The 16,272-nt window shown below is 36.4% G+C and overlaps 1 protein-coding gene across 8 annotated transcripts in view; it reads right to left on the bottom strand.

The window, feature by feature from the left end:
- Positions 1 to 16,272, bottom strand: part of LOC105839645 (WD repeat-containing protein 81) — a 256,150-nt gene that overhangs the window by 61,274 nt on the left and 178,604 nt on the right. For all 8 annotated transcript variants that reach the window (XM_036289006.1, XM_036289007.1, XM_036289012.1 and 5 more), the window contains one exon: positions 4,807 to 5,210. In XM_036289006.1, the coding sequence (XP_036144899.1) occupies positions 4,807 to 5,210 (404 nt within the window). The remainder of the gene's footprint in view (positions 1 to 4,806; positions 5,211 to 16,272) is intronic.

Raw genomic sequence — 16,272 nt, 5'->3', positions numbered from 1 at the left:
TGTTAAATACAGTGAGCATATCATTAATTCTCGCTTTGGGTATAATAGTGGAAATATCGTCAACGTACCTATAAAACATTCTGATATCAAACGGTAAATTTTCTATACAGTGTGTCTCCAAATCATCCATGACCATATCAGCTAGTATTGGAGTGAGCGGGGATCCCATTGGGTTACCGAAGATCTGTTCATATATCTCGCCATGAATAAAAAACTCGTCGATTCCAATATCAGTTTTATTGCAAAAATTGCTGTAATGACAATACAGTTTTTGTAGAGATATGTTGCCACCTGTTTTTGATAGAGTTTTAAACCAGTTGTGTAGGAATGTTCGTAAACAGTGCTGTAACATCGAACGAAACTAACGTTTCATCTAGTTTAATCGGAGCATTGTTTAGTACTTTTGAAAATGTCCAACTATATATTTTTAATATGCGATTTAGGTTTTGGAATCAACGAATCCAGAATCTGATGTAAGAAATGCGAGATATTGTATAGGGGGCTGCCAAAAGTCGATACCATGATTCTTATTGTTAGTGGAAAATCTTTTTTATGGATTTTCCAACAAGATACAAAATTAAAACCATCAATAATCTTGTTGATAGGGATATGTTAATATATTGCTTGCTGTTCCATACAGAAAACATCTTAGAAGTTAAAAGAATATTAGTTAACAACAATTACCCTACTAATATGATAGATAAACATGTTGGTCTACGCATTAAAGCTCTTAACAAACATGATAAAAACAACAATACCCTGATGAGGTTAATCTAAAACAATTTGTTACCATCCCGTACATTAAAGGGCTATAAAGTGATAATATCAAGCGAATTCTAAATGGTGTAAAATTAAATAGTTTATACTCTATTCTCAAAAAACTCGATTGCATCATTAAACATAAATTAAAGATTCATTAGATGTGAAACAAACACAACTTATGTATAAAATTGAATGTGATCAATGTAATGCAGTATATATCGGACAAACTAAAAGACACGTGTCTACACGTATCAAGGAACACCAACGCGATATAACAAAAGATGTTAGCAACCACTCCGTTATTAGTCAACACCGAGTATCTTGTGGCCATGAATTTAAAGATGGTCTCACCGATTATACTGCATAAAGAATGCGTTACAAGAAAGCGGGAAATTGCTGAAAAATTTTTTATCAAGAAACATGAGCATTGGCCGATATTCATAGATAAGTCTTATATTTAAGATCGTCTTAAGTACTGCCTTAAGATGTCACCAACCAATCAGAGAGCAGTATTAGTATCTCAAGACATTGCTTACAGATCTTAAGAGACAGATCTTAAAATAAAACTCAACTATGAATACCGCCCATTAATTTACAAAAGGATACTGACAACCTGACCAGCATTTATGACAAAATAATTAAATCGACATAGGCGTTTAAATATATTGACTGCATTTGACGTTGGACAATATCTTTCTTTGTTTGTTTATTTGTATATTTTGCTTTTATACTGCTTGACTCTGCACCGTTAGTGGAGCCTCAGATCTCGATGGAAACACACGCATTAGATTTTAATGTATTTAATCATTTATTTTTATTTACCACACACACCTGACCACACTTTTGATTTATGGGGATATTATTGATCTTTTTAGTGTGATTTTTGTAACCTATTTCATCTATATGTCCGCTCGTTTGTTTTGCCTTTCAGCCCAGATAGCCAAATGTAGGCAACGTGTTGTCATTTTGCTGTCACTTATTCCCTATTAATTTCATCAAACTAAAACCAAGGTGTTTCCTCAAACTGTCTGTTGTTTTGATATTAAGTATTATTTCTGATATAGTAAAATTCTTCTTTAGAATTCAACAAACTGACGGCAAGTTATCAACATGCATGCACATTTGCTGTCAATGTGATAAGTTTATTATTCCTCAATGCATGCACTTACAATTTCATAAACTCATGAAGGTTATTTGCCCTCCTGATGCTAACTTTGTTCCACGTTAAATTTCAATGACAGCAAATTGTGGGCAAGTTCACAACATACATGCAGTGCATTAATTTGCCCGATATGTTCAATCTCGGTTGGCTATCTGGGAGATGATATCTAGGCACGTATTATAATTCGAAAAGTGTATCACGTAATTTCTATGTATCCAAGCATTTGAAAAAGACCAAAACCAATGATCGAAACGTTGTGCCTTATTTAATTAAATAAATTTGAGGCCAGTCAAGTCAAACATAATAATTACATCCCTATTTATTGTTGTTAAACTTGACATTCTCACTTTCAATATACATTGCCATTTTTATTATTTTTTCTTCTTTAGGTTTTCTAGAATTTATGCTGAACAAATGACACTTAATTTTTAATCTTTAGATTATAAACTCACGTCAACAAAAATACGTCACAACGCGATTCCGACACGATGCTCTTCCACATTTTCTTTCTCGTTCTATCTTTCAGTTTTCTCTCTCGGATCTCATCATTCGACAAGAAATTTCTTGCCGAACAAACTCCCGTGAGATGGGTCGCATTTACATGATGATGAAAGTTACGGAATCAAGAGTTATGAGTCGGCTCGCATTTTCACCACGATAAAGGTTACAGAAACGATCCCCAAAAATCTGACTGAAGCATCATGTAACTTTCAACATTTAAATAAAAATTGCCAGAATAGTCAATAAATTGTCACTTGTATATTGATTAGTTTTGTTTTTTTAAAGATAGTATTGTAAAAAAGTAAACAGTTTGGATTAGAGTAATCAATTTTTACTTTGAAAAGGATCAAATCTAATCATCTTTTTTTAGAGAGTTGACAATTTAAATAGTTGTAATTAATTTCCAGCAATTTTCAACAAAATAATTATAAATTTCTAGCAAGATATTAAATCTTGCAACTGTGATCGTGACATCTCTCAAGGTTATTGGCGTGAATTCTCCTAGTTAAATAATTATTGTTTTTTTTTTTATTTAAACATAACCCAGATAGCACAGTGAATTCCTAAAGTATTCTTCAAGTTTTCTTCTTTTCTGAATTGTAATTCTTTAGGAATTCATAGAAGAATACTATAAGAATGACTGAGGAAGTTACATGTACCAAAGTTCGAATTCTTGAGAACTTCTTCAAGTATTCATACGGTGTTCAGCAGATGTATACTTTATGAATTCAAGGGGAGTAGTATTTATAATAGATAAAGAATTGCAAAATAACCAAAAAATACACCAACTAACAAACATTACACCAATATTATAATTTCTCACTCAACAGAATACATGCACTATATATACATGTTGTATACAATAATAATACTGTTGAATGGTAAATTATAATATAGACGTAACGTTATTGTTAGTTGATGTTCAGCTTAATATGGTAGCAATTTGTAGAAATGTATCTTCAACCGCGTATACTTACTATTCAATAAAACGTGGATACAATAATCCTGCAGGAATTTTACGCACTTAATTGCTGGGTAATTAATATATATCGCTACGAAATATACGACGCACGAGCGGCACGAGGCACAATCACATGGCACGAGGACAAGATGGATTATGGATTCGGTAGCGGCACGGCACTCGCACACGAATTGTAATTCCTCATGAATTCAAAAAGTATTCAAAATTTGAGTCGCAAAGTATTGATTATAATAAACTTTTAAGGAATACTTCAAGACAAACTGATTATGGTTAATTCTTCATGAATTCTTCAGACATTCATTTTTCTAAATCTGTATGTATTCTTTGAAATGAATTCTCTATGAACTTGTATTCACCTATGTGCTATCTGGGAAAGATAAGATTACCTATTCGAACTGTAGCAGATCTTAATGCTAAATAATAATTTTATTAAGTTTTTATTTAAATAGTAATTCAACATTTATGAAATGTTGATTTAACGTTTATAAATAGGTATACAAGGTGACTCAGAACGACCTAGGTGTTCTTGCAATGACATATTTCTTAGTTAATTCGACGATTTTTCTTTTACAAAATTTGTATTTAAAGCTTACTTTTTGAATTATTAAATAAAATAGTTACTAAATCATGGGAGATATATAAAATGTAGGCAGGAGCGAGTCACCATCCAACACGGGTGATTACAAATTCGACGTTTTCATACTGCTTGAGGGCTAAATAATTTTACCGGAAATAAACAACACTTCACATTTAACACTTCACATATAACAAATTCATATCGAAAAAAACGCATTACACAACGCACGTAATCCGACGCGGAGACTCAATGAAAACAGAATGAGTCAAAGTTTCTTGAAGAGCATTAAATGTAAATCTGTCGATTGTAGTCGATAAATCATAGTATCAATCTGATACCGTGATAATATAGAGTATTAATTAATTGGCTATGGAGTACTTTGAAGCATACGTATTGCTAACGTCCAATTGTACCAACTTTATTTTAGCTTTAAGCGAAACTTAAACATGTATCAGTCTATATTTATTTAAAAATATTGTGTGACAAGAAAAAGAAAACTTAATAATTTATTGATATGAATTTGTTACACGTGAAGTGTTAAATGTGGTGTGTTGTTTATTCTCGGTAAAATGTTCATCCGTCAAATAGTAAGAAGATATCGAATTTGTAATCACCTGTTAGATGGTGAGCTGCGTCGCCTCTGCCTATTTTCTGTATGCCTGTTGTGATTTGGTAACTGTTTTATTTAATAATTCAAAAAGTAAGCTTTGGATAAAATTTTCGTCAAAAAAAATCTTAAAATTAACTCAGAAATATGTCATTGCAAGGACATCTGGATCGTTCTGAATCACCCTCTCTTAAATTAAGCAGAATATATCTTACCTGACTTCGTAAACTCCACAGTTTCACAGTTTTGTCCCTGCCACCACTCATAAAACTGTTTTCATTGTTCAATACGTAAAGACACCTTACGCTGTTTGTATGTCCGTTAAAAGTCTGGAGTTTTATCTGCTTTATATTGAATATCGTGTCTTTCTCTGGTCTTCCTATCTCGTGTTCCCAGTAGGCTAGCCAATTACCACGTAATTGTCTATCAGCGGACGATGGACAAGTCGATTCGCGGTTGGCAACGAGATTTGTTTCCGTTACCAATTGAGATCTCACATCGTCTTTCTGTATCTCGAATCTATTTCCGATCACAGATATATTTCCAAAGCTGCAAGCAACTTTCTCAAGTGATTCAACATCCTCCGTCACATCGCAGTTCATGGAAATATTGTGTTTATCTTTAACAACGAGACATAAAAATAAATATATTATTTACATATTACTTAATTAAAAATATTTTAATTTTGATGATATTTTGTCGAATTTTATATATTTGTTTGGAACATTTTAATCAATAATTTTATTAAAATTTTATAAAAAATTTATTAGTTTCAGTAAAATGCCATTATTGGTATATATCATTTGTTATAGAAAAATCAATATATCAGTGATTTTTTAATTACAATTTCATTAAAAATTTACTACAATTTTACTAAAATGTTTGTCATTCCAGAACATTTATTATTTTTTGTTATAATTTTATTAAAAATTTATTGCCATTTTAATAAAATAATATTAATTCTCAAGGTACAAACTATGAAAAAGTTACGTTTAATACGAACTTGGGTTAGCGTATTCCATAAATTTTATTGGCTCATATTTCCGAATAAATTTAATCAATTTCAATGTATTTTTATTCAATCAAAAGGAAAAAGATTCAAAATTATGCTAGTTATCATGGTTAAAAATTCGAAGATATTAAAAAAAAATTTTTTTTGGAAAGAATGAGAGAGAAACCAATAATTTTTGTAAAAATTTGCTTTTTCTTCAAACGCCCGTATTTATTGGAAAAAAAAAGATAAAATAATAAAATCGATGGTCAATGGAAAACTAAAAACCTTTAAGAACCTATAGTCAGATTTTTTATTCTGTTCTGAAACTATATATATTTATTTGGTAATATGAAAATATTTTCCGATATGTCCCTCTCTGTAACAGTTTGTAAAGTTTGTTAAAGTGTTTGTTAAAAAAGTGAAGATTGCCGTTAAAAAAAGAGAAAGATGAAAAAGATACCAATAGAAAAAGATTTATAAAAAGAGGAATTGAGAAATGACAGTTTGTTAAAGAGAGGAAGATAAAGGAGACACTAATAGAAAAAGATTTGTAAAAAGAGGGATTGAGAAATGACAGTTTGTTAAAATATATGTTTGTAAAAAAAAGTTATGTGTGCGTGCATGCATGTGTACGCTGTGTGTGCTCGCCCTCGTGTTTGCTGCTGTCTATATGTGTTTATATTCTCTAGGAATAGGAATAGGAATAGGAAGAAGGAAAAAAAGAAAAAGAGGAAGAAAGAAAGAAAGAAAAAGAGAAAATAAGAATTAAGCAAAAATAAGAAAGAAAGTAAAATAAAGTAAGTAATGTACATGTAAATAAATTGTAATTAAAATATCTATGAAGATATCTAAAAAAGATTATTATTGTCAAATTATTAAACAAATTTTGTATCAAGCATGAATATTATAAAATATAACATATATTATAGATAAAACGAAAAATATTATTAAAAAAATTTGACTGAAAAAGAGACAAAAGAAAAAAAATAGGAAAAGAACCATAAAAAGAGAATTGATAGAAAAAAATCGAAAGAGAAGTTTCTGATTAAGAAGAGTCGCAGAATAGTCAAAAGTGTGTGTGTGGTGTGCGTGTGTGTGCGTGCGTGCTGTGCGGCGTGATTGCGTGCGTGCTGTGCGTGCGTGTGAGGAAGAGAGAGAGAGAGAGAGAGAGAGAGAGAGAGAGAGAGAGAGAGAGAGAGAGAGGAGAGAGAGAGAAGGAGAAAGAGAGAGAGAGAAAGAGAAGAGGAAGAGAGAGATATAGAGAGAGAGAGAGAGAGAGAGAGAGAGAGAGAAGAGCGAGGATAGAACGAGAGGAGCGAGGAGCTGCGACCTTAGCCGATGGTGCTCATCTCTCTCTCGATCTCCTCTCTCTCATACATCTGAGATAGATCGAGCTCCTCTCTCTCTCTCTAGAGACTCTCGCTACTCCCTCGCGCTATTCTTCTAGATCTCTCTCTCTCTCGTCTACTCTCTCTAGAGGGCTAGAGAGAGAGAGAGAGAAGGGAATAATAATGTGTAATAATGTCTATATACGTGTATGTTGTGACGTGGCAGTCCCGCTGTCGCGAAAATCAGCATCCTTCCCCTGTCACAGGCTGCAAATTCGCGCCGGGCGAAAAGTGAGGGGCGAAAAAGAGATCTCCGGGGGGAATCGCGACAAACGTAGAATAAGTAGTTTTAAGTATTTGATTTCTTTTCGGTTGACGCGATGGGCACTTCGCCGCGTGACCAACAAGGAGTTCGGGGGCGAACCAGAGACGAGTGCGGAAGGAGGGGTGAGCCGAAGAAATTTCGCTGGCTCGATTAGCAGCAGCCGAGAGCCTGGGACCACCGGAGAGCGAGACAAGCGAATGGAGCGCGAGGGAGCGCTGCTGGAAAAGCCGAGATCGGCGGACGGGAAATCAACGCCCCTGGCTGAGATAAGAGCGACGAGCACCCTAGAGGCGGCAGCATGGAGGTGAAGACTGCTGAATCACTCCACGGCCGCCGGATCTTCTCGCGAGAAGCGGAGGGCGACGAGTCCCCGTCGGGAGACGCTAGAGGAGGCCGACCGAAGATTCCGCTATGCACGGGGGGCCCGTACACCCTCAGAAAAGATTTCTGATAACTAGACAAAAAATATTCTTGACACATTTATTCTCATTACCTGAAGTAGTATAAAAATAAAACAATATTTAGATTAAATCAATAATTCCTATTCTCCTCTCGCGAATACAATAAGATTGACTTATTATCTTGAGACAAGAGCAACATATATAAATTTAAGCTTATATATTGCATGTAGAATAATTTTTTACGATATTAGAGCGCACGATGTTAGCGTCATATTTGGCGTTCACCCAATGTCGCGTGGTTACCCAGGGAGAAACGCGGTTAGACATCGAGCAGACGTCTATCAGACGCATCTAAGCTAGATCGATAGATGCATTTAGATAGACGTTGAAGTAATCTTTTTTAGACGCATATAATAGACGTCTAATAGACATTCTGTGCAACCTTTATTATAGACGACTAATAGATGTTTTGCGTAACAGTATTATAATACGCGTATAACGATTACAAAGCTCAACAACGATAACTATCAAGTTTGGAAGTATAAAGTCGAGCTTTTGCTAATCAAAGAAGATCTGTGGAACGTAGTGTGTCAAGAACCTCCTGCTGCAGCGGATGCAGCTTGGACACGGAAGAATGGACAGGCTCGTGCAACGATCGGATTGCTCATCGAAGATAATCAATTCGTACATATTCGGGATAAACTTACCGCTCGTGATACATAGAATGCTCTTAAGACCTATTATCAAAAAGCTACACTAACAAGTAAGGTATACCTTCTAAAGAAAATTTGCAGCTTAAAGTTAACTGATAATGGAAATATGGAAGATCACATAAATAATATGCTTGATCTTGTAAATAAATTAACAGCATTAGGAGAGCAATTGAGGGATCATTTAACCGTTGCAATGATGTTAAGTAGTTTGCAAATTCATATAACACGCTCATTACGGCGCTTGAAAGCAGAGCAGAGGAAGACCTTACGCTAGATCTCGTAAAGAGCAAGTTGATCGACGAGTACAAGAAGCGAAAGGCGATATAAACTCTAGGTGAATCCAGCGAATCCGCACTAAAGACATCAAAGACGAGCAAGGAGAAAAGTCACGGAAATCAAGCATGTTTTTTCTGTAAAAAGCACGGACATCAAAAAAGGGACTGTTACAAATACAAGAAATGGGAACAAAATAAGGAAAAGGCGAATCAAGCAGCGGAAGATCCTCGTAAAGACTATAGCAAATAAAATAAGGTTTGTTTTCATGTTAATACGAAAGGAAAAACATTAAACACCTGGTTTATTGATTCAGGGGCTACAAGCCATATGACGAGTAATAAAGACTTTCGAAAAGCTCGATTCAACTAAGAAGGTTGACATCCGATTAGCAGACGGTAAGTCGCGAGAAGCATGCGGAATCGGTACGGGCAAATTGAGATGTATTAATAATAAGAATCAAATTATTGAAATGAAGGTTACAGACGTTTTATGTGTACCTAGTTTAGAAGGGAATTTGCTATCTGTAAAGAGATTAACAGAAAGGAACTTACAGGTTAAATTTGAGAGCGACAAATGCTATATAACTAAAGGTGGAATGATCGATGCTGTCGCAGACGAGTATAACTTGTACAAACTACGAGTGTCACAACAGGCTTGCGTAGCAATTCAGAAGTACAATAAATATTGTTAGTACACGTGGCATAAACGTTTTAGACATCAAGACCCTGAAGCAGTCAAGCGGCTAGCGAATAACGGACTTGCAGTGGAATTAAAGATTACACACGTCCCAAAGGAGCAACGAAGAAAACTGGATGTAAAAGCGAAAGAACTCAGATTCGTGGATATGCAGAAGACTCAAAAGCTTTTCGTTTACTTGATACCGCTACGGACAGAGTCATCATAAGCAGAGATATTCGTAGAAGATGTTGAAGATGGCCTCGAAATAACTGAAGATGAGAATAAAATTCAAGTCGGTCCATACGAAACCATTGGAAGAGATTAAGGAGAAGACAACAGTTAAAAAGCCCGCGGATAGTAAAGAATTTAAATAAGAAATCCAAGATAAAAATGCAGATGCACTGCAGAGATCAGACAGAAAAAATAAAGGAGTTTCACCGGAGAGGTACGAAGAAACTGCAAAATTAGCAATGGAATTTCAAGACTCAAGGATCATTCAAGAAGCAATGTCAAGGACAGACAAAGACAAATGCCCAGGTAGCAAGCCTACGTCATTTTGACGTCCCAAAATGGTCATATCTGGTCATATGTCGTCAAAATGACCATTTTTTACATGACCTAAAATTGACGTCATGATGTGACGTCATTTCGTAGTCATATTTCAGTCATGATCTGACGATTATTTTCCCAGACAGCACGCATCCAAAATCGGGACATAAAGACGTCATTAAGACGTATTTTAGACACGGTCTAAAGCAGTGTCTACAATGAGATTTAAGGCGTAAGGCATAAGCATATTATATAAGCATATTATATTTAACTTTAAGAGAACTTTTTTAAGAAAACATTTAGATATCTTGGAAATGATGTCAAAATGGTAACATTTATCAGAGACGTCTACTAAGAGCGGTCTTTGAGATATCTTATTGAAGAATTTCATTTAAGTTTCTTGAAAATGTTATCCTTTATTATTAAGGTTATGGAAAAAGATAAATTTAACAATGAAATTAATAAGTAAATAAATTAATGCTATTTATTTTTAATATGTTTTGCAAAATTTAATTGCTTTTATAAAAAATAATATAATTGCGTCAGTTTATAACATATAGGTATATGTAGACAATAACAAGTACCCATATCGATGAGTCAAATTGGCGTAGCAGCTAGAGTACAAGGTTCGTAATCCTAAAGTCCCGGGTTCAAACCTACCAGCGGCAAGTAAGAATAAAATAAAATAATATAATTTAAATTTAATTAATTAATAAAAATTTGTCCTAAATTTAGTATGTGCTGTTGATAAAAATAATTAAAAAAAATGTAATTTTTATTTTATTTTATTTTTCTTTAGTTGCAGTTTAAAGATATCCGATTTAAGAAATCTTTTAGATATCAGTTTCATAATATCTTTCTGTTCTCAAAAAACGACGTATTGGTTAACATTCTGACATTATATGTTATCTTTTAAAAGTCTCTTTATGTTATTATTTTTAGAAGCAGGATATCTTTTAGAGATCTTTTTGACAACATATTGTTCATATCATTCCATGACGTCAAAATACGGTACATTTCATGACGTCAGGAATTTGTGACATTCGACCGTCATTTTAACGTCATAAGGGCGTCATTTCGTGACGTCAAGAATAGTCAGTAAATGACCATTTTGGGACGTCAAAATGACGTGAGTTTGCTACCTGAGTGGAAGACTGCGATGGACGATGAAATAAATTCCTTTAATATAAACAATACTTGGGAGTTAACGGAACTACCACACGACAGAAAACCAATAGGATGCAAGTGGGTATTCAAGATTAAGCGAAATGCATTTGAAAATCCGAGCAGATATAAAGCAAGATTAGTTGTTCAAGGGTTCTCACAAAAATACGGAACCGATTACGACGAAGTTTTAGCACCCGTGGTAAGACCAACTACACTGGCGCAAAAAAAAACGAAACAAAATTTTTGACCGATTTTTAGGCAATCTTCAAAGTGATGCAACTTTGCGAAAAATCATCCAAATTACATGTACTTTTTTTTAAATTAAAGGGCAAAAACTCTACTTTGAGAATCCCTACGCGAAAGTTTGATTTGTTAAGTGAGAACCTTTTGTATCGTATGAAAACCAAACATGTGTTTTTTAATTAAAAAGAGTAAAAGTTTGTTATCATTTTGCACAAATTTCTCGTTAAAATCTTGCTAATATTAATTTAGATTCTTAAAGTTTATTTTTTTCTAAGCAATTAAAAAAAAACATGTCGATACGATGTTTTTTGTTGATTGCACGTGAGTTTGAAATTTGCACTGCATTTTAAGGCGAATAAATATCATGAATTTTGAGTATTAATATGATATTGCACATTGATTTTATTCGTGTTGAACTCAATCATACCGCTGTCATCAAAGTGACCCAATCTGCACAACGTGGAGAATGACGATCGGATTTTGTACATCATGTGGCTCTGAAATTCATCGGTGGAAATTTGTACTTACTGATCTGAATATAATGGATAGCTGACGCACCAATTTCACTGAAGTCAACAGAAGATCACATTCATCTATACTCATAAACCCACACATACACGTAAATATACATATACACATACTCATACATAAAAAATAAAAGTTCAAATTTTACTTTAAAAAATCAGCCTTTTCAGGGCCACATGATGTACAAAATCCGATCGTCATTCTCCACGTGGTGCAGATCGGGTCACTTTGACAACAGCGGTATGATTGAGTTCAACACGGGACACAGAACAAGGCGGATCGTAAGTCCAATAGTGGATTTAGTTTCATGCTTAACGGAGGCGCGATAAGTTTAGGATGTCGCAAGCAAACGTGCGTGGCGCTCTCCACGACAGAAGCGGAATACATAGCGCTTGCCGAGGCCTGTCAGGAAGCAATCTGGATTGGAAGATTGCTGAGAGAATTTGAAATAACATCAACAACATCATTGAAGATTTACGAAGATAATCAGAGTTGCCTGAAGCTATTGCGTGCGAAATGTTTCAACAACAGGACGAAACATAACGATATAAAATACCATTTCATAAGTCAATTGAAGGAAAGTGACATATTGAATTTCGTATACTGTCAAACATCAGATATGATAGCCGATATGCTAACGAAATCGTTGCATGGAATCAGATTAAGGAGGCTTGCGGGTTTCAGCGAACTTAGGGACTGGAACGAGTAATGTTGTCGGTGAGGAGAAGTGTTGGATTATGACATTACACGCGGAACACGGATGACATTTTTCTTTTGGGCCAATCACATGCATTTTATCCAGTTTCTTTCTCGAGTCACTATTCTCTATGGTTTATGCCTCACCTCCCCCCCCCCTTCTTGCGTTCAATCACACACTCACTTATCTTTTCCTTTTTGACACACACACAGTTTTTGTATCACCAGTTTTTCTTTGAAGAAGTTGTGCCTCGAATTCCACATAAAGTGTGTACGTTACTTTATTTATCTGTGTATCCTTTCGGATTCCCATTGAAAATTGCTCAAGTTAGCGCAACTCTCAACAAAATATTATAAAAATTTTATATGTATTATATATATATATATGAAAAAAAATCTCTATTCACATATTATTCAAATATGGACTAAATATTTTATACAATATTTATGGTAAATGAAAAATAAAGATTTGTAGTAATATTTTGTAAAAATATTTTATAAATATTTTATAAATATTTTTATAATATTTATGATAAATTTTTACGCTCTGTCAAATCTAAGACAAGAGGAGCTATATCGCGACGGGTATCGTGATCAAGGAGGAAAGCGGATCACGTTGGCGGTTCCCCCAGAAAGTTAGCGACTGCGTGCGCCGCAAGCTCTCGCCCGTGCGAGCCGCGTGGGAAAGCAGTTCCCGCGGATATTGTTTGCAAGCGTCGTTTCGCGTAAGTATTTTCCATGTCGAGATCAGTGTCGGAAAGGTTGAATAGCGCGAGTCGAGTATCGTGAAACGCGTGGTTGTGCTACGGTCTCGCGACCTCGTATTCGCGGTCCATCGCCCTAATAAAAGAGTTACATGATCTACGTGGAATCTACGTGATTTACATGGATTACGTGGATGCAGGTTGTTCCACATATTATCCATGTGGATGCAATGTTCTTTTTTCATCACTGCATCGAATTCTTTTATCTTCGAAATATCTATTAGATTTTCTGTGAATATATCTATTAAGAAATATTTATATAAAATTTACATAAATACATATTTCGAAAAACGCCGCGCGCTTCTCTACTAGTTAGTGCACGGTACCGTCAACAGACGGCGTAAATCTCTCGGGAGTAAGGTGCACCCAACGCGCTACATAAAGACCATCCACAACACGATTAAGTCAAGCAATAATTAGCAATAATTTGGCCGATGAGGAAGAAGACTGCCATATAACACTTTTATGATTTACTCATTTTAATTGGGTGAACGATTCGCTACAAAAAAATTTGGCGCCTGTAGTCATCAAAATAAGACGTAAAATACATTTTTTAATATAAATAAATATATTTTAATATTTTATTGATATCAATTTTCATTAATTACAAAACAAGTAATAATAATATAAAATAACAGTTACTATTAAAATAACAAATAAGACTTTATGTTCACTTATTTTGAACTAAACAATATTTTGTAGAATAGAATAGAATAGAACTTTATTGTTTCCTTTTCAGCGCCTCACAAGACGCTTTTACTCTGCGGAGCGTTCTCAAACTGCTTACAGTACATTTACCCTCATCTCCCGAACCGACCTGGCCATATGCGACCTTTTACAATCTATTTTCTCCCACCCCTTCTCGCCACCCCATCCCTCTCCTCCCCAAACCCCCACCTTTACTTCTTCCTCCGGCCCACCTTTCCAACTCTTCCTTCTCCATACACCTCTGTTACTTCCTCGGCCTCCTTCGATCTCCTCCTCCAAGCTCCCTTCTCTGTGGGCCTCTCTTCCTTTCTCCTCTCTCCTTGTCTTCCTTCTTTTTCCCTTCCTTCTCCGTTCCACTCGCACCTCTCTCTCCCGTGGTTTCCTCTCTCTACTCTCCTCCGTCTCCTCCTATGAATATAAATCAAACACTGATTATTTTTTTCCTCTATTCACCCCCCCTCCTTCCTCCCTCACTCCTCCCCTACCTCAGTTTCCTCCCCCCTTACCCTCTCCCATTCCCTTATTCCACCTTTCTTTCTCCTTGTCCTATATCCACTCCACCCCGTCCACCCAAATACTCCTATTTCCCACATACACCTTTTTCCTTTACTCCTCTCCTCTTTGTCCTTTCCAGTATCCTCCATCTAATTCTCTTCTCCTCCATGGATAGGTCCTCGTCTATCCTTATTTCCCAGCGTCTCTTGGGCCTCCCAGCGTCTCATTCCGCCTTTCTCTCCAGTAACTATTCTTTGTTCTCTTCCTGGCTCGAGTAAGGCCCGATTGCGCACATAAGCGATTGGACACAGTAGTATTTCCCGATTGGACACAGACCCGATTGGACACGGACCTGATTGGACACGGACTCAATTGGACACAGACTCAATTGTACACAGACCTGATTGCACACGGACCCGATTGCATACTGACCCGATTGCACACGGACCCGATTGCGCACCGACCCGTTTGCACACGGAAGCGATTGCGCACCGACCCGATTGCACACGACCCGTTTGCACGGATCCGATTGCGCACCGACCCGTTTGCACACCGACCCGATTGCACACGGACCCGATTGCGCACCGACCCGTTTGCACACGGACCCGATTGCGCACCGACCCGATTGCACACGACCCGATTTCACACGACCTGTTTGCACACGGACCCGATTGGACACGGACTCGATTGGACACAGACCCGATTAGACACGGACTCGATTGGACACAGTCTCGATTGCACACCGTCCCGATAGGACACAGTCCCGATTGGACACGGATCCGATTGGACACGGACTCGATTGGACACAGATCCGATTGGACACGGATCCGATTGGACACGGACCTGATTGCACACGGACCTGATAGCACACCGACCCGATTGGACACAGATTCGATTGGACACGACCCGTTTGCACACGGACCCGATTGCACACGGACCCGATTGTACACCGACCCGATTGCGCACCGACCTGTTTGCACACAAACCCGATTGCACATGATACGATTCCGCATCGCAGAATAATGCAAAAACAACCTGGGGGATAGCACAGAAAATTTAGAATAAATTTTTATAAATATTTTACAAATTTATTTTTAAAAAACATTTTTTAAATTATATAATCGTTTTCATAAATTATTTAGAAATTATTATTAACAATATATAAAATATATTTTTAAAATGTACTAAAAAATATTTATGGTATATAAGCTCGAAATATTTTTGTATTTTTGTATAATAGCATAAATATTTATTTTTAATATTTTCATAAATATTTATCATAATTATTTTATACTTGGGAAACTCAGACATAAAAATACGTACAAAATATTTATTATAATATTTTTCTTTCTTATACATTTTTTATAGTAACAAACCTATGTGGTGCAGAAAACGCTTTGTGCACACACACACACACACACACATACACACACACGCGCGCGCGCGGGAGAGGTGCAAGGCCGGCTTCGCCCCCCTCCCGCACTTACCCCGTCCAAGTCGCTAACCCATGTACTATCTGAAATGCGGAATCGTATCGTGTGCAAACGGGTCGGTGCGCAATCGGGTCCGTGTGCAATCAGGTCCGTGTGCAATCGGGTCGGTGCGCAATCGGGTCGTGTGCAATCGGGTCGGTGCGCAATCGGGTCCGTGTGCAAACGGGTCTGTGTGCAATCGGGTCCGTGTCCAATCGGGTCGTGTCCAATCGGGTCTGTGTTCAATCGAGTCCGTGTCCAATCGGGACTGTGTTCGATCGGGACGGTGTGCAATCGAGACTGTGTCCAATCAAGTCCGTGTCCAATCAGATCTGTGTCCAATCGAG

This window comes from Monomorium pharaonis, chromosome 6, assembly GCF_013373865.1.
Source record: "Monomorium pharaonis isolate MP-MQ-018 chromosome 6, ASM1337386v2, whole genome shotgun sequence".
NCBI lineage: Eukaryota > Metazoa > Arthropoda > Insecta > Hymenoptera > Formicidae > Monomorium > Monomorium pharaonis.
This window is presented reverse-complemented; position numbering and strand designations above follow the sequence as displayed.